The 22,076-nt window shown below is 41.2% G+C and overlaps 1 protein-coding gene across 1 annotated transcript in view; it reads right to left on the bottom strand.

Annotated features, from left to right (window-relative positions):
- PGM5 (phosphoglucomutase 5) overlaps positions 1-21,210 on the bottom strand; it is a 187,696-nt gene extending 166,486 nt beyond the window's left edge. Inside the window, exon 1 of the mRNA XM_059072728.2 lies at positions 20,561-21,210. Coding sequence (XP_058928711.1) covers positions 20,561-20,821 — 261 coding nt within the window. The 5' untranslated portion in view covers positions 20,822-21,210. The remainder of the gene's footprint in view (positions 1-20,560) is intronic.
- Positions 21,211-22,076: the final 866 nt, after the last annotated feature.

The following is a 22,076-nucleotide window of genomic DNA, read 5'->3' as shown; positions in this document are numbered from 1 at the left end:
GGTGCCAAACTCACAGGACGGACAAGAGACCTTGTTCACCAGCAAAATCCCCATTGGACTATTACGTGAGTGAGAAATAATTTTCTATTGTTTTTAAGGGAATAAAAATTGCCGAGGAGACCTTCAAGTCTACTGGTGGAGGAGTAAGAAATGGAGATCACCTTCCTCCCCACAAATACAACAGAAATACATCTACATGTGGAACAACTTCTACAGAACACCTACTGAATGCTGGCAGAAGACCTGACTTCCCAAAAGCCGTGTGGCTGACAGGGTCTTGGTGCTCCGGCCGGGTGTCAGGCCTGTGCCTCTGAGGTGGGAGAGCCGAGTTCAGGACATTGGTCCACCAGAGACCTCCTGGCTCCACATAATATCAAATGGCAAAAGCTCTCCCAGAGATCACCATCTCAACTCTAAGACCCAACTCCATTCAATGACCAGCAAGCTACAGTGCTGGATATCCAAAGCCAAACAATTAGCAAGACAGGAACACAACTGCACCCATCAGCAGAGAGGCTGCCTAAAATCATAATAAGGTCACAGACACCACAAAACACACCACCAGACATGGTCCTGCCGACCAGAAAGACAAGATCCATCCTCATCCACCAAAACACAGGTACCAGTCCCCTCCACCAGGAAAGCGACATAACCCACTGAACCAACCTTAGCCACTGGGGGCAGACAACAAAAACAACGGGAACCACAAACCTGCAGCGTGCAAAAAGGAGACCCGAAACACAGTAAGTTAAGCAAAATGAGAAGACAGAGAAACACACAGGAGATGAAGGAGCAAGGAAAACCCACCAGATCAAACAAATGAAGAGGAAATAGGCATTCTACCTGAAAAAGAATTCAGAGTAATGATAGTAAAGATGATCCAAAATCTTGGAAACAGAATGGAGAAAATATAAGAAACATTTAACAAGGACCTAGAAGAACTAAAGAGCAAACAAACGATGAACAACACAATAAATGAAATTTAAAATTCTCTAGAAGGAATCAATAGCAGAATAACTGAGGCAGAAGAATGGATAAGTGACCTGGAAGATAAAATAGTGGAAATAACTGCCACAGAGGAAAATAAAGAAAAAAGAATGAAAAGAATTAAGGACAATCTCAGAGACCTCTGGGACAACATTAAATGCACCAACATTCGAATTATAGGGGTTCCAGAAGAAGTAGAGAAAAAGAAAGGGACTGAGAAAATATTTGAAGAGATTATAGTTCAAAACTTCCCTAATCTGGGAAAGGAAATAGTCAATCAAGTCCAGGAAGTGCAGAGAGTCCCACACAGGATAAATCCAAGGAGATACACACCAAGACACATGCTAATCAAACTATCAAAAATTAAATACAAAGAAAAAATATTAAAGGCAGCAAGGGAAAAACAACAACATACAAGGGAATCCCCCTAAGGTTAACAGCTGATCTTTCAGCAGAAACTCTGCAAGCCAGAAGGGAGCAGCAGGACATATTTAAAGTGATAAAACGGAAAAACCTACAACAAAGATTACACTACCCAGCAGGGATCTCATTCAGATTTGATGGAGAAATTAAAACCTTTACAGACAAGCAAAAGCTAAGAGAATTCAGTACCACCAAACCAGCTGTACAACAAATGCTAAAGGAACTTCTCTAGCAGGAAACACAAGAGAAGGAAAAGAACTACAAAAACAAACCCAAAACAATTAAGAAAATGGTAATAGGAACATACATATCAATAACTACCTTTAATGTAAATGGATTAAATACTTCAACCAAAAGACATAGACTGGCTGAATGGATACAACAACAAGACCCGTATATATGCTGCCTACAAGAGACCCACTTCAGACCTAGGGACACATACACACTGAAAGTGAGGGGATGGAAAAAGATATTCCATGCAAATGGAAATCAAAATAAAACTAGAGTAGAAATTCTCATATCAGACAAAATAGACTTTAAAATAAATATTACAAGAGACAAAGAAGGACACTACATAATGATCAAGGAATCAATCCAAGAAGATATAACAATTGTAATTATTTATGCACGCAACATAGGAGCACCTCAATACATAAGGCAAATGCTAACAGCCATAAAACGGGAAATTGATAGTAATTCAGTCATACTAGTGTACTTTAACACCCCACTTTCACCAATGGACAGACCATCCAAAATGAAAATAAATAAGGAAACACAACCTTTAAATGATACATTAAACAACATGGACTTAATTGATATTTATAGGACACTCCATCCAAAAAAACAGAATATATTTTCTTCTCAAGTGCTCATGGAACATTCTCCAGGATAGATCATATCTTGGATAACAAATCAAGCCTTGATAAATTTAAGAAAACTGAAATTGTATCAAGTATCTCTTCCTACCACAATGCTATAAGACTAGATATCAATTACAGGAAAAAACCTGTAAAAAATACAAACGCATGGAGGCTAAACAATACACTACATAATAACTAAGAGATCACTGAAGAAATCAAAGAGAAAATCAAAAAATATCTAGAAACAAATGACAATGAAATCACGACGACCCAAAACCTATGGGATGAAGCAAAAGCAGTTCTAAGAGGGAAGTTTATAGCAATAGAATCCTACCTAAAGAAACAAGAAACATCTCAAACAACCTAACCTTACACCTAAAGCAATTAGAGAAAGAAGAACAAAAAAAAAAACCAAAGTTAGCAGAAGGAAAGAAATCATAAAGAAGAGATCAGAAATAAATGAAAAAGAAATAAAGGAAACAATAGCAAAGATCAGTAAAACTAAAAGCTGTTTCTTTGAGAAGATAAACGAAATTGATAAACCATTAGCCATATGCCTCAAGAAAAAAGGAGAGAAGACTCAAATCAATGGAATTAGAAATGAAGAAGGAGAATTAACAACTGACACTGCAGAAATACAAAGGATCGTGAGAGATTACTACAAGCAACTATATGCCAATAAAATGGACAACCTGGAAGAAATGGACAAATTCTTAAAAAAGCACAACCTTCCAAGACTGAACCAGGAAGAACTAGAAAATATAAACAGACCAATCATAAGCACTGAAATTGAGACTGTGATTAAAAATCTTCCAACAAACAAAAGCCCAGGACCAAATGGCTTCACAGGCGAATTCTATCAAACATTTAGAGACGTGTTAACACATATCCTTCTCAAACTATTCCAAAATATAGCAGAGAGAGGAACACTCCAAACTCATTCTACAACGCCACCATCACCCTGATACCAAGACCAGATAAAGATGTCACAAGGAAAGAAAACTACAGGCCAATATCACTGATGAACATAGATGCAAAAATCCTCAACAAAATACTAGAAAACTGAATCCAACAGCACATTAAAGGGATCATACACATGATCAAGTGGCGTTTATCCCAAGAATGCAAGGATTTTTCAATAAACGCAAATCAATTAATGTGATACACCATATTAACAAATTGAAGGAGAAAAACCATATGATCATCTCAATAGATGCAGAAAAAGCTTTTGACAAAATTCAACACCCATTTATGATAAAAGCCCTCCAGAAAGTAGGAATAGAGGGAATTACCTCAACATAATAAAGGCCATATATGACAAATCCACAGCCAACATCATTCTCAATGGTGAAAAACTGAAACCATTTCCACTAAGATCAGGAACAAGACAAGGTTGTCCATTCTCACCACTATTATTCAACATAGTTTTGGAAGTTTTAGCCGCAGCAGTCAGAGAAGAAAAAGAAATAAAAGGAATCCAAATCAGAAAAGAAGAAGCAAAGCTGTCACTGTTCACAGATGACATGATACTATATATAGATAATCCTAAAGATGCTACCAGAAAACTATGAGAGCTAATCCATGAATTTCGTAAAGTAGCAGGATACAAAATTAATGCACAGAAATCTCTGCATTCCTATACACTAATGATGAAAAATCTGAAAGAGAAATTAAGGAAGCACTCCCATTTACCACTGCAACAAAAAGAATAAAATACCTAGGGATAAACCTACATAAGGAAACAAAAGACCTGTATGCAGAAAACTATAAGACATTGATGAAAGAAATTAAACATGTAACAAACAGATGGAGAGATATACCATATTCTTGGATTGGAAGATCAACATTGTGAAAATGACTATACTACCCAAAGTAATCTACAGATTCAATGCAATCCCTATCAACTACCAGTGGCATTTTTCACAGAACTAGAACAAAAAAAAATTCACAACTTGTATGGAAACAGAAAAGACCCCGAATAGACAAAGCAATCTTGAGAAAGAAAAATGGAGCTGGAGGAATCAGGCTCCCTGACTTCAGACTATACTACAAAGCTACAGTAATCAAGACAGTATGGTACTGGCACAAAAACAGAAATCTAGATCAAGGGAACAGAATTGAAAGCCCAGAGATAAACCCATGCACCTATGGTCAACTAATCTATGACAAAGGAGGCAAGGATATACAATGGAGAAAAGACAGACTCTTCAATAGTGGTGCTGGGAAAACTGGACAGCTACATGTAAAAGAATGAAATTAGAACACTCCCTAATACCATACACAAAAATAAACTCAAAATGGATTAAAGACCTAAATGTAAGGCCAGACACTATCAAACTCTTAGAGGAAAACGTAGGCAGAACACTCTATGACATAAATCACAGCAAGATCCTTTTTGACCCACCTCCTAGAGAAATGGAAATAAAAATAAACAAATGGGACCTAATGAAACTTAAAAGCTTTTGCATAGCAAAGGAAACCATAAACAAGATGAAAAGACAACCCTCAGAATGGGAGAAAATATTTGCAAATGAAGCAACTGTCAAACAATTAATCTCCAAAATATATAAGCAGCTCATGCAGCTCAATATCAAAAAAACAAACAACCCAATCCAGAAATGGGCAGAAGACCTAAATAGACATTTCTCCAAAGAAGACATACAGATTACCAACAAACACATGAAAGAATGCTCAACATCATTAATCATTAGAGAAATGCAAATCAAAACTACAATGAGATATCATCTCACCAGTCAGAATGGCCAATATCAAAAAATTTACAAACAATAAATGCTGGAGAGGGTGTGGAGGAAAGGGAACCCTCTTGCACTGTTGGTGGGAATGTAAACTGATACAGCCACTATGGAGAACAGTATGGAGGTGCCTTAAAAAACTACACAAATAGAACTACCATATGACTCAGCAATCCCACTACTGGGCATATATCCTGAGAAAACCATAAATCAAAAAGAGTCATGTACCAAAATGTTCATTGCAGCTCTATTTACGATAGCCAGGAGATGGAAGCAACCTAAGTGTCCAACAACAGATGAATGGATAAAGAAGATGTGGCACATATATACATTAGAATATTACTCAGCCATAAAAAGAAATGAAATTGAGTTATTTGTAGTGAGGTGGATGGACCTAGAGTCTGTCATACAGACTGAAGTAAGTCAGAAATATAAAAACAAATACTGTATGCTAACACATATAAATGGAATCTAAAAAAAAATAAAAAAACGTTCTGGAGAACCTAGCGGCAGGACAGGAATAAAGACGCAGATGTAGAGAATGGACTTGAGGACACAGGGAGGAGGAAGGGTAAGCTGGGATGAAGTGAGAGAGTGGCATGGACATATATACACTACCAAACGTAAAACAGATAGCTAGTTGGAAGCAGCTGCATCGCACAGGGAGAACAGCTCAGGGCTCTGAGACCACCTAGAGGGGTGGGATAAGGAGGATGGGAGGGAGGGAGGAGATATGGGGATATATGTACGCATATAGCTGATTCATTTTCAAATAAAGCAGAAACTAATACACCATTGTAAAGCAAGTATACTCCAATAAAGATTTTTTTTTTAATCAAGTTTTTTTGCTATGACAAAACATTTAAATTTTGTTAAAACATTTAAACATTCAAATTTATTTGCTATAAAGACTTACACTTTCTTAAGTAGTAGAGAAGGAACATAGACAATGCTTTAATGCAGAAATCTTAATAACTTTTAAGCTATTACAACAATGTACAATTATGTACACTTTGGGGCTAGCACTTAGAAAAATACAGAAATAAATATGTACGGTTTATTTGTTAAATAGGAGAGATTATAGATACATTTTTATCTTATTAAATTTGAATTTTTTTAAAAGGTAGTATCTTCTCTGTTTAACATTAAAGTGGGAAAATACACTTGAATACAATTTCAACCTGAAACATTTTAGTTGTCAGTGGAGGATTAATAGGAGATTAAATTCTAGTTATCTGGAAGTTTTAGCTCTGTGGATCTGCTCATTAACCCACCAATACCAAAAAAAAAAAAAATGAGGTCATGCTGGACACTGTATATAACTCTAGTTGAGGGACTTCTGAGAGGAGACAAGTGCTGGAGGGGATGCAGGAGAGCGGGTGATGAGGCTTCTAAGAAAGACATGGAAAATCGTGAAGATATTTGTGTCCCGTGGGAATGCTCACCAAAAAGTGACCTCAGCAAAGAAGGATTAAATAATCAAGTGGCTAGAAGGACCAGCTCTGTCAAACCAGTCTGCCTCTTTCCCCAGCCACTCCTGTCATTGCCCAATGGGCTCATGAACAGGGTGGCCGACGGCTACAGGGAGGGAGGTCAAGCGTGGGCTCAGCACATGGACCTCCACTCACCTGGCTGCGGCCACCTCTGAGGGCCCTATGTGCCCCCAGCAGAGACCAGCCCTCAGTCCAATCTCCACCTCTGTGTTCACATTACCCTCTCTGTGTGTCTGTTTTCTCCTTTTCTGTAAATTCTCCCTCTAATTAGCCCAAGGCAAATGTCATCAGAAAAGCTATGACTTTCAAGATCTAGTCATTGATCAAAGAAATATAACCTTTGGAAGCCCTGTTGTATAAAGAAAAAGCAACTGGCAACTTAAAGTTAAAAGATCTAGATATGAGTCTTTGCTCCACCCCTGACCTAAGGCAAATTGCGTCACTTGCCTGAGGCACCTTGTCTTCATCTACAAAGTTGAGAGGGTTCAGGGTCATGAAAATTCATGTAAGATGAGATTATATAAACTCTTCATGAAATTCAACATGACCCAAATCATGCTATTGCCTTCCCGAAGCCCCTCCCCTCCCCCAAACATTCAAAATTCAATTTTAGACCTTAAATTAACCCTTAAACTACCATTTCCCTTTCTGAAAAAGTCTTAGAAGTACTATTCTCTGCCAATGTTGCAGACTGCTACCTTGCAAGAAAAAGATGGTCTACTGACATCACTGGCTTCGGTTTTGTTTACAGCATTGAAGCAGGCAACATCTGACTTCTATTCCTGAGTGAAACCCAGACCACAGCCTGGGGAGGTCTGAGCCATGGTACTCTGACGCTCTCTCGTTGACCCTCCCAAAGAGGCACTGGAGGAACTGTCACGCCCATACCATACAGTCTGTCTTTGACTGGAGGAAAGGAGACCCCACCTAGCCCTGCAGATGGTGCACCAACCTGGGTGGGCTTTACTGCTACTGAGAAACATGTCCTTCCGTTCCCACTAGGAAAGGGGGGCAAAGTAGACCCCAGTTCAGTGTTGCTTACACACACACACAGAAGGCACACAGATATAGACAGATACCAGGACCCACAGGTAGCCATGAGAACACTGTCACACCAGCGCCTGCAGACACATACGTGAGGCACACACTTTCCCAGACACCCAGATACACAGACCCAGCATGAACTTGTTCTTATCCAGTCATGACTGCTAAATGCTAGGGAAAGGGAGGATGTAGCAGGTAGCCATGTGCAATTACCATCAATCGTTTCCCTCGGTGCAGTTACTTATAATCCCTCTGAGTCTATTCTTCTAACTAGATGCTGGCGTCTTCCACCAACTCTTACGCCTCACCTAGATTGCATCACCATTTACTCCACCCATGAACGGGCACAAGTGCCTCAGGAATCGATATGCCCTTCTACATATCACAGACCAGTGTCCTGAAATAGAGAAAATTTTATTTCATGAAGCTTTCTCCCAGCACATCCATACTTTACACCATGTGCCATATACAACGAATTTTTTTTTAAGATTTTATTTCTGATGGCTCCCTCTTTTCAGAACACTAACAACTAGTCTTCTAACTTAGATTTAGCATGAGTTCAGTTTCTAATTAGCTCAGATTAAAGTCCCGGAGAGCAGCAATATACAACTTAAACCCTCAGGCTAGAATCTCAGGGTAGATGTGGAATTTTGATACCAAATGATTTTTCCCCAGTAACATAACACTAAAGAAAGCAGGATTGTTTTCATGTGTGAAGTCCCTTAAATAAGATTTCCACTTTATGGTTTCCTTTTAACTTAAAATAAGTCATAAAAAAAGAGTCCCACAGAGAGAAAAGAAAAAGTAAGCATGACGTTCTTCAATAACCTCTGGTCACTGTGTCACATCCCTCTAATTCCCAGAGTGAATCAGAGAGTAAAGAGGGCACTAAACAGAAACTTCCCTGATGGTTCGCAGACAGAGTGCTGTACAGGACCACACAGCCACCACCATGTCCACCTACAAAGTGCATGGAAAGCCATAAACACAAAGATGCCTGTTTCTCATCTTCTTGGTTAAACAAAAAACAAAAGCCATGATGGAAACCCAGAGCTACACTGCTGTGGATGGCCAGGCTTCAGTCTCTCATCCCTGCTGTCAGAGAGGAGCAGCAGCCCCTGACCACTGTGGCACATGAGTAAGCAGGAGATGGCTAAGTGGAATTTTGAGAAATAACAAACTCAAGTCATGGATGTAGTTATCCAAACATCAAGGGACTTCTCCATTTGCACATGGATAATTGTGCAGTTATACGCTTTGTTACACGGAGACCAGATGGGAGCAACTGAGCTCATCCTCAGATGCGTGTTCCCCTGGAAGCCTTGACACACATACCCAGGGGCTGGAGGGTGAGATGAGAGTCCATTAGAACCAAATCAAGCTGTATTTCACATTAGATTCCCAACATCTGAACAGGTGCAGAAAAGTCACAGGCATCTGGAAGTTTGGCCCAAGTTCTATTCCTCAATCAGCCCACCAATTCTCAAGGTCTCACTGAGAAGATCAGGCACTCTAGCTTTCCTTGGGTGCAAAATGGGGGCAATGAAATTGGAACTTATGTTCCTACTGGTAATTCAGTGCTTGGAAGATACTGAAATCTTTACCTTAAGATATAGAACTCGGCTCACTGAAAGAAGAAAGGGCTCTATCTGCTGCCATTTTATGAGGTGATCAACCCAACCAGATACCAGGATAAGAATTATTGGATCCATCTGGGTCAAGAAAGCAGGGCTGAGTGCCCTGAGATAAGCTGAGATTGTTTTTTTGTGTGTGTGGTACGCTGGCCTCTCACTGTTGTGGCCTCTCCCTTTGCGGAGCACAGGCTCCGGACGCACAGGCTCAGCGGCCACGGCTCACGGGCCCAGCCGCTCCACAGCATGTGGGACCTTCCCGCACCAGGGAACGAACCCGTGTCCCCTGCATCAGCAGGCGGACTCTCAACCACTGCGCCACCAGGGAAGCCCATAAGCTGAGATTTTGGCATTCAATGGGAAATGATGCAAAAATAAACTTGCCACCTGACGGCTATACGACTTCGGACAAGATCCTGAATCCTTTGTATTTCAGTTTTGTTACCTAAAAGATGGAGGGTGAAAGAAAGTAACACAGACAAGCTCCAGTTCAGCATCTGACACCCAATAAATCTTTGATATATTTCCCTTGCCTTCCTTGCTGGTGTCATTTCTTTTCTTTTTTTTTTTTTTTTTTTTTTTTTTTTGTGGTACGCTGGCCTCTCACTGTTGTGGCCTCTCCCGTTGCGGAGCACAGGCTCCGGACGCGCAGGCTCAGCGGCCATGGCTCACGGGCCCAGCCGTTCCGCGGCATGTGGGATCCTCCCGGACCGGGGCACGAACCCGTGTCCCCCGCATTGGCAGGCAGACTCTCAACCACTGTGCCACCAGGGAAGCCCTGGTGTCATTTCTTGATTCTTAATTATGAATTTCTAATTCATAGTAATTGAACGCATTTGTTGTTTCACCAACCTGAGATGGTTTTCTAATTACAAATATATATACGACTTTTATATATATGACAAATATATGTATATATAGTATATATATGACATTTAGAAAGTACTCATAAGCAAGAAGAAAGTAAAACTCATCTGTAAACCTAAAAGTGACCACAGTAAACATTTCAGTGTCTAACCTTTGTCTATGTGTCTTGGGATATCTCTCTCTCTCTCATTTACATATTTATATTTTTACAAAAGGGACTGTCGTGTAGTCTACATCTTTCACTTAACATATCTACCCCTTCCATGGAGTCGATCTTTCTGTGTCACTGACTATTTTTCCACAACATGATTTTAGTGGCTGTATAGTCTTCTATTATTTAAATGTACCATGGTTTACTGACCAATATAAAAGTGTTCTTTTACCTAGTTTTTATATGTGAAACTAAAATTGTTTGAGGACTAAACCCATCCTACGTAATAAATTTAACTCAAAGTAGCTTGCCACCAATTAAATAGAAAATTAGTTGTAACACACCTACGTAAGTGCAATGTCTTCTTTCTTCTTTAACCACCAGACCTGCTCATTAAGAAACTGCTGAAGTCCATGGTGATTAGTGACAGGACCTCATGTCTGTATCCTCACCTTGGCCAGGATCTTCCTATTTTCATTGCCCCATCTATGCCTCTGACTTGCACCGTCCACTGGTATGTCCCATGCCAGACTGCTAACTTACCCACATTACTGAGCTCACAGCAGAGAGCTGTCTGTACAAGATCCTGCCTGGAATGCAGGATTTATACTACTTATATTTCTTACTATTGGTCCATCCAACTCCAGCACAAGTTCTATTTATTATCATAGAAACATAGGTCATTTGGGAACATTTAGTCACCTCCTTCAACTCTATGCTGTCTTCAGATATTTCTGACATCTGGGACTCTGCTCTACTCTCTTTTTGAACATATCCAGGGAAGATGTATCTTCGGGAAGGGGGTGTCCTGGGCACATGTGCACACACATATGCTATTTGATAAACTATCTAAATGCTTAAGAACACTTTCCATCTGGAACCTTTATAAGTAGACAGTATACACACACACTCACACACACACACATATAAAAACTCAAAAGAAAAAACTCACTATCTTTGGCTCTTTTATAGATAGAATATATATATATATATAGATTCATATACTATTCCTCTATATATGTGTGTGTGTATTTTTTCCCGGAAAAATCTGTCTCTCTTTATAGCTATGTGTTTTTCCCTGAGTAGTTATCACAGTCAGTTAAAATACATATATGTGGATCTTAAATAAATTCCATCAGACCAATATCTGTCTGGTTGGGAAATAATTACTGTCCATTTGCTAAGTGCCACCAACCCTTATACTATGTTTCAGTGAACTAAAGACCTCTGGCAATCACAGATTTACAACTCAGCAAGATTAAACAATTTACTGTTATTTATGACAGCAAAGCTAGGTCTTCTGTATTATATTCCACGTTAGCATCTGTCACTTTACATTTGGGAGATCCTGTCCAAAAAAAGATTATGCCTCCTAACCAAACATTCAGCAGGGCTGCAGGAACAGGCACCCTGACAAACAACCTGACAAAATGCTTTAAAGCATCACTAGAGCTTGCAGCTGTGCATTTTCAGACTACTCAGCTGATGAGGGTGGAGTCTCTTAGCCTCTGCTTGGTCTGTTCCTCTCAGTAATCCCTCACATGGCCCAGTCCATTAGGCTTGAAAATCTGCATGAAATGAGCAGATTAAGATCTGGCCTCAGTTGGGGGCAGTAGAGCAGGTATAGAAGGGTGGGTCTGCTCTTAACGTAGCCTGAGCCTCAGAAAGGTTTAAGATCGAAAAGCATGGCATTGACTCAGCTGATTCATAATAGGAAATAATGCACAGACCATGCAAAAAGAAGTTCTTTATGTTGAGTTAAAGTCTACGCCAGAGCAGCTGCTGCCACCTCAAGTACCATGACAGGGTGTGCATACATGTGTGTTTGTGTGTGCATGAGTGAGTGTGTGTGTGTGTGTGTGTGTGTGTGTGTGTGAGCGTTCATGCTGGGAGAGGGGAGAGGATCATGACTTCAGCAGTCGCCACCCAAGCCTTAGCCAGCAGCCTGCAGAAATGCCGAAAGTCTCACTAAAGCAACTGTGATCACCACATCGACGTGCACCTTCTATCAGTAAGGCTACTGAGAATAAAAAGCATATATGCACATGTCCTTTTATTTTAATCAGAGAAAAATAGTTTGGTAGTAATGGTGCTATATGAATCAATAAAATAATTGACAATAATCCATTACCTCATTCAAAACCCCTGGAAGATGTGGGAGGCAAGTATTATGACAGTGCCTATTTTCATAAATGAGGAAACAAACCCCAGAAAACTAGGTGACTTCCCCACAGTCATACACGTTGCAAATGATAGTATAATGATTCAAATTCAGAGCTTCTCCTTTTTTTCCTAACTACTCTCTAGTGATGTGTTTAATTATGAAAGCAAGGCATATATACATGTGTAATTTCTTAATAAAGAGAAGTATATGTGTAGAAAGGGAAAGGATTCCCCTCCCCCACCAAACACACCCACATACCCCAGATATATTCACCGTTAACCGTCTGGACTATGTTCCTCCAACCCTATTTTCTATGCCTAATTATATACACAAAAGTGGGATCATGCTACTACACATGACCCTCTACTAATTGCTTTGTTTCACTTTAACAAACTGTCATCCACATCTTTCTCAGGTCACATACAGATCCACCTCCTTCATTTATAGATATTAATGCATTCCTGGTGTGGTTGTGTCATAAATTATGTACTGAACATATAAATTGTTTCCAAGTTTTTTTTAAAATAAAGCTGGGGTTTTTTTTAAGTTTTTTTTTTGCGGGGGGGGCGGGGTGGGCCCGAGCCGAGCAGCATGTGGGATCTTAGTTCCCCAGACCAGGGATCGAACCCACACCCCCTGCCTTGGAAGTGTGGAGTCTTAACCACTGAACGACCAGGGTAGTCCCTCCAAGTTTTTCTTTAGCAAAATGCTGCAGTGAGTATTCTTGTACATAAATGTTTCCACATTTGTATTAGAAAATTTATAGGATATATTCTTAGAGTAAGGGATTCTTCGATTATTGGACAAGTACTCTATTAATTTAGATACATACTGCCAAATTGCCTGATCAAAAAGTTGTATCAATTTAACTTCCACCAACAGTGTGCAAACATGACAATTTTCCAACACCTATGCCAGCTCTGAGTATTTCCCATTATTTTCAAATTAATGGATCATTTTTATTTGTATTTCTTTGGTTGCTAATGAGGCTGATCACCTTTTCATGCATTTGTGGTTGCTGTTGACAATATTTCTTTTAAACTGTTTGAATTTTCTTATTGATTTGGGAAAGCTTTTCATATATTGTAGATATTAACCATCTGCTGTAAAACTCTCCTCCTAGTATTTTGTGAGGTCTTTTGTCAAGCTGGATAAACTCTGGTCCCATGATTTCAAATTCTTTTCTCTTTTTTATTATAAATGTCTAAATATAAAACTACATAACCCTAGCTACCAAGCCGGACTCTTATTAGAGGAAAACAATAGAAAGGCAGCAATTATTCTATTTGTACAAAGCATCTATTAGTAGAGACTTGGAAAGGGAAAGAAAATTGTCTGTGACTTTATGCCAAGAAAAAGAATTTCTTTGGGGATTCAATGTTCCTAAAAATTTTTTTTCTTCAGACAAATACAGGCATTACTCCAAAATTTGACGTCACTAACAATGCAGGAGATGAAAGGTATTGAAAGACTCAGAAAATGTGGATTTTAACAAGTCTTGTGTATATCCCAGATATCCTCTTATTCATAAGTAATGAGAGTCAAGTCAGATGAAAGAACCGAAAACTTTCCCTTTGGCTATGCAAGTATAAACAGTAAAGGCATACTGGCCAAATCTTGAGTGTTTGCAATTAGCTGTCAAGGCTGTAGGCTAACAAAGGACATTGCAGCCCTAGCTTTTACCTTCAATTTAAAAACCCCTGGGAAATTCAGACCTTTTTTTTTTTGTTCTGCTGCCTATTATTCCCAAATAATCCTATTACAGTGTTCATTCATGTCACTGTTGTCTAACAGAAGAGTGGCCAGAGCCCAAAAGATGAGGGTAAGGTTGGTAAAGCCAATACCTCTCCTTAGATTCCCCCAAAATAGGTTCCAACTTCTATTCCTCAAGGCTGTACAGAAACTAGCAAACTTCCAGAGTTCACAAAGGGAACAGATGTTTTATAGAAAATTCTTAGGGCAAGTTTCAGACATAATGTTGCTGATGGGTATCTGTCTTTTCAATAAACATCATTATACTTTATCACAAGATTTAATAAAGCAGCTTAGTTAAAAATGCCATCTGGGTCTCTGGACACATTAAACAAAGCTTAAAATAACCCACCCCAGCAACTGGGAGGGCCCAGCTGTTCTCAAAACCTCTCCCACTCCTTTTACTTCCTCATAAAAAAGTGAATGAGGACTTGAGGCTAAAAGAGTCAAGAATGAACAGACCCAAACAAGGAGAAGGGTGGAACCAAGGGCTCCCTAAAATTTGCTATTGCTCATATAATAGAATTTCCATTTCCACAATTCAGGGGATGAGGATTTGGGAAGGGAAGCAAGATAAAGTTATGGGAGGCTCTTTAGGGTTTTCTAACATATTACAAACCAGACCTTCCTAACATCTGGGCCATAGTAGCCCATTCCATTCACCTATTCTGTTGTGAACACCCATAGAAAATACAGAGCAATCACCACCCAGTTCTTTTCCCTTCTAGAGATACACCCAGATCCCCAGATCCATTCCAGGAAAGAAGCCTTAGTGTTACAGTACATGTTTCCCTCTCTTGCTTCCTTCTTCTTTCATCCCTACTGGCCACCCACCACCATATCCCACTCTGCTTCTCTTCCAAATATATGTTCCTTGTCTTTGGGACCAAACCAAAATTTGTTGCCCAGATAGTTCTCATAAATGCCAAGCCAAGTGTATTCTCATTCTTTGGAAACAGACACCTCTTTATGACCTGTTGAAATCAAATACAACCTGTGTCAGCATCTATCCGGAGGGCGCGCCCAAATCCCTCACTGATCTAGCATTCCTCATATCATTTCGCTACATTTTCTACCTCTAAAAGATTTCACAAGCCATTGAGGAGCTCTTGAATTCTGTAAGCTGCACTGTATGCCAATATTATTATCATTAATGCTGATCATCATATGGCCAGTACAGTGCATGGCTAATTGACAAATGGATTTTCTCTTGGCTAAAACTTGTTACAGAGCTCTAAGTTAGTCCATACATGCAGACAAATCATTATTATCTGAGATGTATTCAGCTGACCATAGTAATACTCCCTTGCATTTCTTAGTACTGTGGCTGTTACAAAATGCTTTCATATGCAGTGCTTCATTTGATTCTCAGGATAATTCAGAAATGTTATCATTCCCAATTTATAGATGAGAAAACAAGTGGTTTCTAGGTATGTCAAGAGGCGAAAGCATTTGCACTGCAACTTGTATGTCTGAGCTAGGAAAATAAGGCAAGCCCTCCAGCTGCTGTACAGTGCTTTTTCTACCATACCTCATTGCCTCCTGGGCTAAAGTTAAAAGAGAGTGTGGTTATCGTATGAAGAAATCTGGTTTGGGTTTGCCAGTTATGTATTTGTAGTATTTGTCGACCTCCCTTTATTTAACCGATAGTTGCTTTTGATTGTAACAGTCTGGCTCCGTTAAACACACACACACACACACACACACACACACACACACACACATTTTAAATGTTAAATTATAGAACTGTGCTGTCCAGTATGGTACCTACTAAGCACTTGTGGCTATCTAAGTTTCAATCTTAATTAATTAAAATTAAATAAAATGTAAAATTCAGTTCTTCAGCAGCATCAGCTACATTTCAAGTATTCAACAGTCAAGTGTCCTAATTGGCTAGGACAGTGCAGATTACAGAACATTCCCATCATCACAATAAGTTCTGTTAGACAGTGCTGATATACAATGTCAGCTCAGAAAAAGAAGACTTTAGAAAAAGTCAGAAACATCTTCAGGCAGATACAGTTCTGTCACCTGTCCAATATTAAAGGTAGTTTAGGACGAAAAAAGAAGATATTAACAAAGAGGAGGAAGAAAGACAGATGCCCTTAGCCACAAATGGATCTACCCAGAGAAGGGCAAAGGCATTCCTGTAGCCATTATGATGCATTTAGCTTTTCAGTTCTTTAAGACATTAGAATAAATTGATACATAGAGGATCTAAACCCCTGAGGAGGATCTAAAGCAGATGGAAATAGAAATAGGATAAAAAAAAATCAATTAGTTTCAAACTAAGTCTGATCTCAATTCATTTAAATGACACTATTTACTTCATATACTTAGTTTTTTGTTGTTTGTTTGTTTGTTGCTCTATATAGCATGATATAGTTTGTATCTTTAAAGGGGGATTAAAATACTTCTGGGGTTTTTTAGATAAATTCACATAGCCCCCTATAAACTACTAAAAAAAAAAGGTAGTTTCTTTCATTCTTCAATAATCTATTCAAATTGATTATATAAAAATCCAGGAATCCATAGTGATATTCGAAAAAGTGAAAGCAAAACAAAACAAAATTCATGTGTCAACAATGGAGGTGGCTATCTCACCAAATTCTTACTCTGCAAATTGATAATTAAAAAAGAGAGAGGGGCTTCCCTGGGGGCGCAGTGGTTGAGAGTACGCCTGCCGATGCAGGGGACATGGGTTCGTGCCCCGGTCCGGGAAGATCCCACATGCCGCGGAGCGGCTGGGTCCGTGAGCCATGGCCGCTGAGCCTGTGCTCCCCAACGGGAGAGGCCACAGCAGTGAGAGGCCCGCGTACTGAAAAAAAAAAAAAAAAGAGAGAGAGAGAGAGAGAGAAATAAACACATATTCTGTCTTTCCAGAAGGAACTATACTACAGAATAATCAAATAGCCTAGTAGTGAGGAAAATACCCAGTTTATAGAAAAATGCCAGCTAAAACATGTAGATGGAATTAGAGAATTTGAAAATCATCATTTTGAAACCCCTAATGAAATAATCAACTCAAGCCAGTATCATTAATGGATGCTAAAACAATTGGGTGAAAATTGATAAGGAACTGAATATTCACATGGTACAAAGTTCACCCCATAGCTTACTGCTAGTCCCAAAGGGGAAAATAATGGACCATACCACCATAGCTCTATAATTATCTCAGCATCACGGATGATGGAACAACCAGAGATTATGTTTCCTTGTATTATGCAACTGAATACACACCATCACCTGTGAAATAATCTTATAAAAAAATATCGAACCTGATTCTAAGCCTTTAGACTGATTTCTAGTTCAAACACACACACAGGGAACAGAGTGAAAAGTTAAATGACACCATAAAGAAGTAATCAGAAAATTCCAGAAAGGAGGTGGAGGCGACATTCTATAGAAAAACCAACCGACCTAGTCTCAGCAACAAGTCAATTTTGTTAACAAAATAAAAATAAAAAGGGAGGGACTTTCTAGGTTAAAAGAGACTTAAGACAAATGTAATGTGTGTTCCTTGATTAGAAGAAACAAGTTTGAACAAATTAGGTATAAAAGACATTTCAGAATGACTGAAGAAATCTGAATGTGGACTGGGTCATAAATAATGTAAAGAAATAATTTTTTATTTTGCTTGGGATGTTAATGATACTGTCACTATCAAGGAAAATGTTCTTCTTTTTTAGAGATACATTCTGAAGAATTTAGGGTAAAATGTCATGTTCTTTAATATACTTTAATATACTTTAGCCCCTCGAAAAGATGAATCAAACATAGAAAAATGTCAACAATCTAGGACAAGGGCATATGGATGTCGTTAATCTATTCTCTCCACTTTTCTGAAAGCTTGAAAGTTTTATAACTTTATGAGAAAGTTTTTTAAAATCTCAAATTGTACAGGTATTTGTGTAGGAATCTATTTCAAACTTTATGAGATATTAAAATATTAATAGTGTAGTTTATTGTTTTAGAAATTCCAAACTTCTGTTTACCTCCAGCAATTACATAATCGAAGAGCAACTATCATTTTTTATAGAAAAACTGCTTTGTAAAATTAACTTTTTCAATCAAAACCAAGGTTTTTCAGAGAGAGAATGCAGCCCACCTGGTCAGATTCAAGACAGTTCAAAGAGAATAAATTCTATCTTCTAGTATTTTCTTTTTTTTTTTTTACTATGAATATCCAACGGGAAATCAAAAAAGGCCAAAGCATTTGGAAGTGAAGTTCCCCATTCCTGAGTATAATCAGCAGGCCAAGTCAGGAGGCAAGTGCATCTCCATCAGTTTGCAATCATGCAAGACCAATTTTGCCTATGGTGGTCCCTTTTAAACCACCTCTCTCCTGAAGTCAGCCTTCTGATTATTCTTTGCTTTAGCAAAAGCTCCCACGAAGGTGAACAAAACGAGGAAAAGATTGGTGAAAACTGGCTGTTTTAAATCTTTATAAGAGTCAACCATCCCTTTCCCCCATGCCCATCCATCTTAGAATTAATACTTTCAGATTATTTAAAAGACGGTGCTTCTGTGTGGACTTTAGTTTGTCATTCTGTCCTTCATAACAACTGGTAGATTAAATTTGACTCTATTTTAGGTATATATTAACATATGCTAACTATCTCCTAAAAGAAACTCCACTCTTAAAGTCAATAAAATGTGTTTACAGAGAAGACCCACTGAAGTTAAGAGATTGAAGAGTCCTTAGGGTAAAGTATGCCAAGAAATAATAAAGCATAATAATAATAATGTGTCCATGCAAATCAACAACTGTAACTCCAAAACTATCCTGACCCGCAATAAATATTGGACAGGCTACGTTTTTCTCACTCCTTGGAAAAACTGGCCCAGGAAGGAGTATGAAAGCTGCCACAGCTCTCCCAAGGCTCATTGTTCTCCATCATTCCACGGTAATGGCTTTGTCAGACAAGAGTAAAAGACCATTTGTTAACCTCTCTCCAAATCCCTGATTCAGGCCAACTTTCATCAGTCCCAAGTGAGGAGCCAGAGAGAAATACAAGTCTTATATCTCCAGCAGCATCATCTGCTGGGGCTGGAGATCACAGTTCCACCACCCAGCTCACCCTCACCCCAGCCAGGCCCTGTTTCACCCAACTGCTTTTTGGTTAGTAAAAAAAAAATCCTCTTCCCCTATTCCTGAAACACTGAGAAAGGGGAGTTATAGTAGACAAATGTGTAGCATGGACAACCTCAAAGCTGTTTTTATAAGCAAGAAATGAGAAAATTTAAAAGGATAGGGTTGGAAAGGAGGGACAAAAGCCAGAGCATTGTTTAGTTTCGCTTTTTTAAATGTTCACACTCATTTATACATCTGCAGAGGTTTCACTTAAAGGAAAGTTCTATGTGTGTGGATCTGACTGCATTAATAAGGCTTAAGTTCCTCTTTTAGACAATGTTTCCCACAGAGAATTCAGGGACCCCTGAAGTCATTATCCCTCTTGAGACGCTGCTGGCTTTGGAAAGGAGGAAATCAGGGTATGGGGATATGTGAAAAGGTGCGTCTAGTTGTAGGATAGGGAGAAAGGAAGGAGAAAGAGAAAAACTCAAGGTCTGAGAATTCACATTGCAAAAGAAGACTACTTAAGTGGTGCGAGAAGGGAGAGGAAAGGAGGATGAAAACTGCACGGGAGAAGAGGCATGAAATGTTGTCAGCTGCCAAAGGGCATCTTGGAGAGAAGTTGGGAACTGCTTTAAGAAAATCATTGCAAATCTCATTTCTGACCACTTAGAGATTTGCCTCCCCGGAACCGAGAGCCCAGTCTGTACAGCTTGAAATTGATCCCCGTCCCATCCTTTCCCTAATCAAATCAATTATGAAATATAACTCCACGAACCAATGATATTAAAAACCTTCAGGGTCCACGCTTGCTAAATATGTCAGTAACCAACACTGGTGTGTGTGTGTGCGCGCGCGTCTTCGGAGCCAACACTACTGTTAAATTTGGCAGAGCCAAGATGTGGAGTAGAAGAAGACTGCAAATAGGATACAGGAGTTGGTGGGGGGACAACTATCAATATATTATTGGTAGCGGGAGGGTAGTGAAAACGGTCAGAACAAATATTTTTAAAGGGCTGGGGAAGAGAAAGTCGAGAACAGCGAGCAGGTGCAGGACATGGTCAGAGTCCAGAGAGAGTTCAGGGCGATGTGGCAGGTCGGTCGGGATGCCCGGCTGGGCTCAAAGAAGGGCGAGGAACCCTTAAGGCCCTTCCGAGCGGCGGGCGCGACACAGCCCGGGAGTCCCGGGTGCACCGGGGAGGCTGCGGGGAGCTGCGGTGGCGGGACGCAGGCGGAGGGGACCTGGGGGAGCGGCCGAGCCCGGGAGCAGGGTGGGGGTCTGGGCTGGGCCTGGGGCGGGCCGGCGGAGGAGGCAGGGTGAGGAGGGGGACTGCGGACGCGAGGGGCGGCATGTCACTCACCCCGTTGGCCGCGGCCATCTGCACCACGATCTCCGTGGCCGTCTTGCTGAAGTACCTGCCGTCGCTGCCGACCACCATGGTGCAGCCCTGGCGGTCGCGCAGGTCGATGGACGACAGCACGCTCTGGATGAAGTTGGGCAGGTAGTTGCGCTGACCCTCGAAGAGCCCGGTGGGCCGTCGCAGCCCCCCGCCGCCGGCCGGCCGCTGGTCCTCGTAGGGCGCCGTCGGCACCGTCAGCACAGGGATGGGGCTCCCCTCCATGGCGCCTCCTGGCCGGTCCTGCCGCGGCTCCGGCAGCCGGAGGGAATCTGCAGCCCGACGGGGCCCCCACCAGCTTGGCGGAGCGCCCGGGCTCCGCCTCGCGCCGCGGCCCCCTCTGCGGCCGGCCCGCGCCCCGCGCCCTCGTGCCGCGCCAACCGCTCCTCCCTCTGCGCGCGGCCCCTAGCTGCTCCCGCAGTTTGGCCTCTACCTTCCAAGAAAAGTTCGCACCCGCCCAACTTCCTCTCCGGCCGGAGCGCCCGACGTGCCCGCAGCTTCTTCTACCAGCTGGACTCACTTTCGGGGTGTCCCAAAAGCCCCTTCCCAGTGCCAACTACCCCGATCCCGGGGACGCCTCCTCGCGCGCCTAGCCGGAGCCTTCCCCGGTGATCCCGTCTCCCCTGGCACACCCTCCGCTAGAAATCAGCCGGGGAGGGGGTGGTGAGAACTTGACCAGGATTGGGGGTCCTCTCCCCGTACCCGCGGCCCCTCTCCCCTCCAACCGGCAGCCCTGCCTCCCGGCCTCCCAGGGACTGAGCGGTTTACAAGCACCAGTTTCTCTTTTGAACAAGGACAGGGGTGGAGTTGGGAGGGGGCTGAAACCTTTTGCCATCAGAGAACAGCCCCAGCCAAAAATAACCCTGGAAGAGCGAGCTGAGAATTGTTATCTTCCGCCAGCGCTGAAATTGGAGGCTGGGCGCTGCGAGTGTGTCTGCGTGTGTACACACACCCCCCACCACTACCATTTGTTGCAGGGAATCACATACTGTCAGGCCCTTCAATCCAGCAGGATCCACCCAGCCATCCACACTTTTCCCCAGGCTCTCTGAAGGCAGCACACTTCTCAGGAAGGAAACTTTTTTTTTTTTTTTTTGCTTGTTTGTTGTGGTGGTGGCAATAGCAGCAACACAGATGCGTGGACACATATTTCCTTATTCTTCTTGCCCTTTCACCCTCCCTGGCCCAGCTCCTGCTTAGAAACAGCCTGTCCCACACTGTACGTGTCCACACTGCGGAGCTCTTACCAGGATTCATCGCTTTCACTAGGAGGAGGGTAAAGCCCTTTGTAAGGTCCTACCAGGAATGAATGAACAAACCCAAATTAAACAAGGACAGGGTACCAAGAACTGGGCTTGCTCCTTTCACAAGCTTTCTGGCATTTGGGGGTGGGGTGGGGAGGGGAGGGTCAGAGATGTTCTGCCTTCTCTCCAAAAATCCCAAATCAAGAAATTCCCCATAGAAAATCAACAGGCAAAAA

The sequence above is a fragment of the Kogia breviceps genome, chromosome 8, assembly GCF_026419965.1.
Source record: "Kogia breviceps isolate mKogBre1 chromosome 8, mKogBre1 haplotype 1, whole genome shotgun sequence".
Taxonomy (NCBI): Eukaryota; Metazoa; Chordata; class Mammalia; order Artiodactyla; family Physeteridae; genus Kogia; species Kogia breviceps.
Note: the sequence above shows the minus strand (reverse complement) of the source record. Positions and strands in the feature narration are given on the sequence as shown.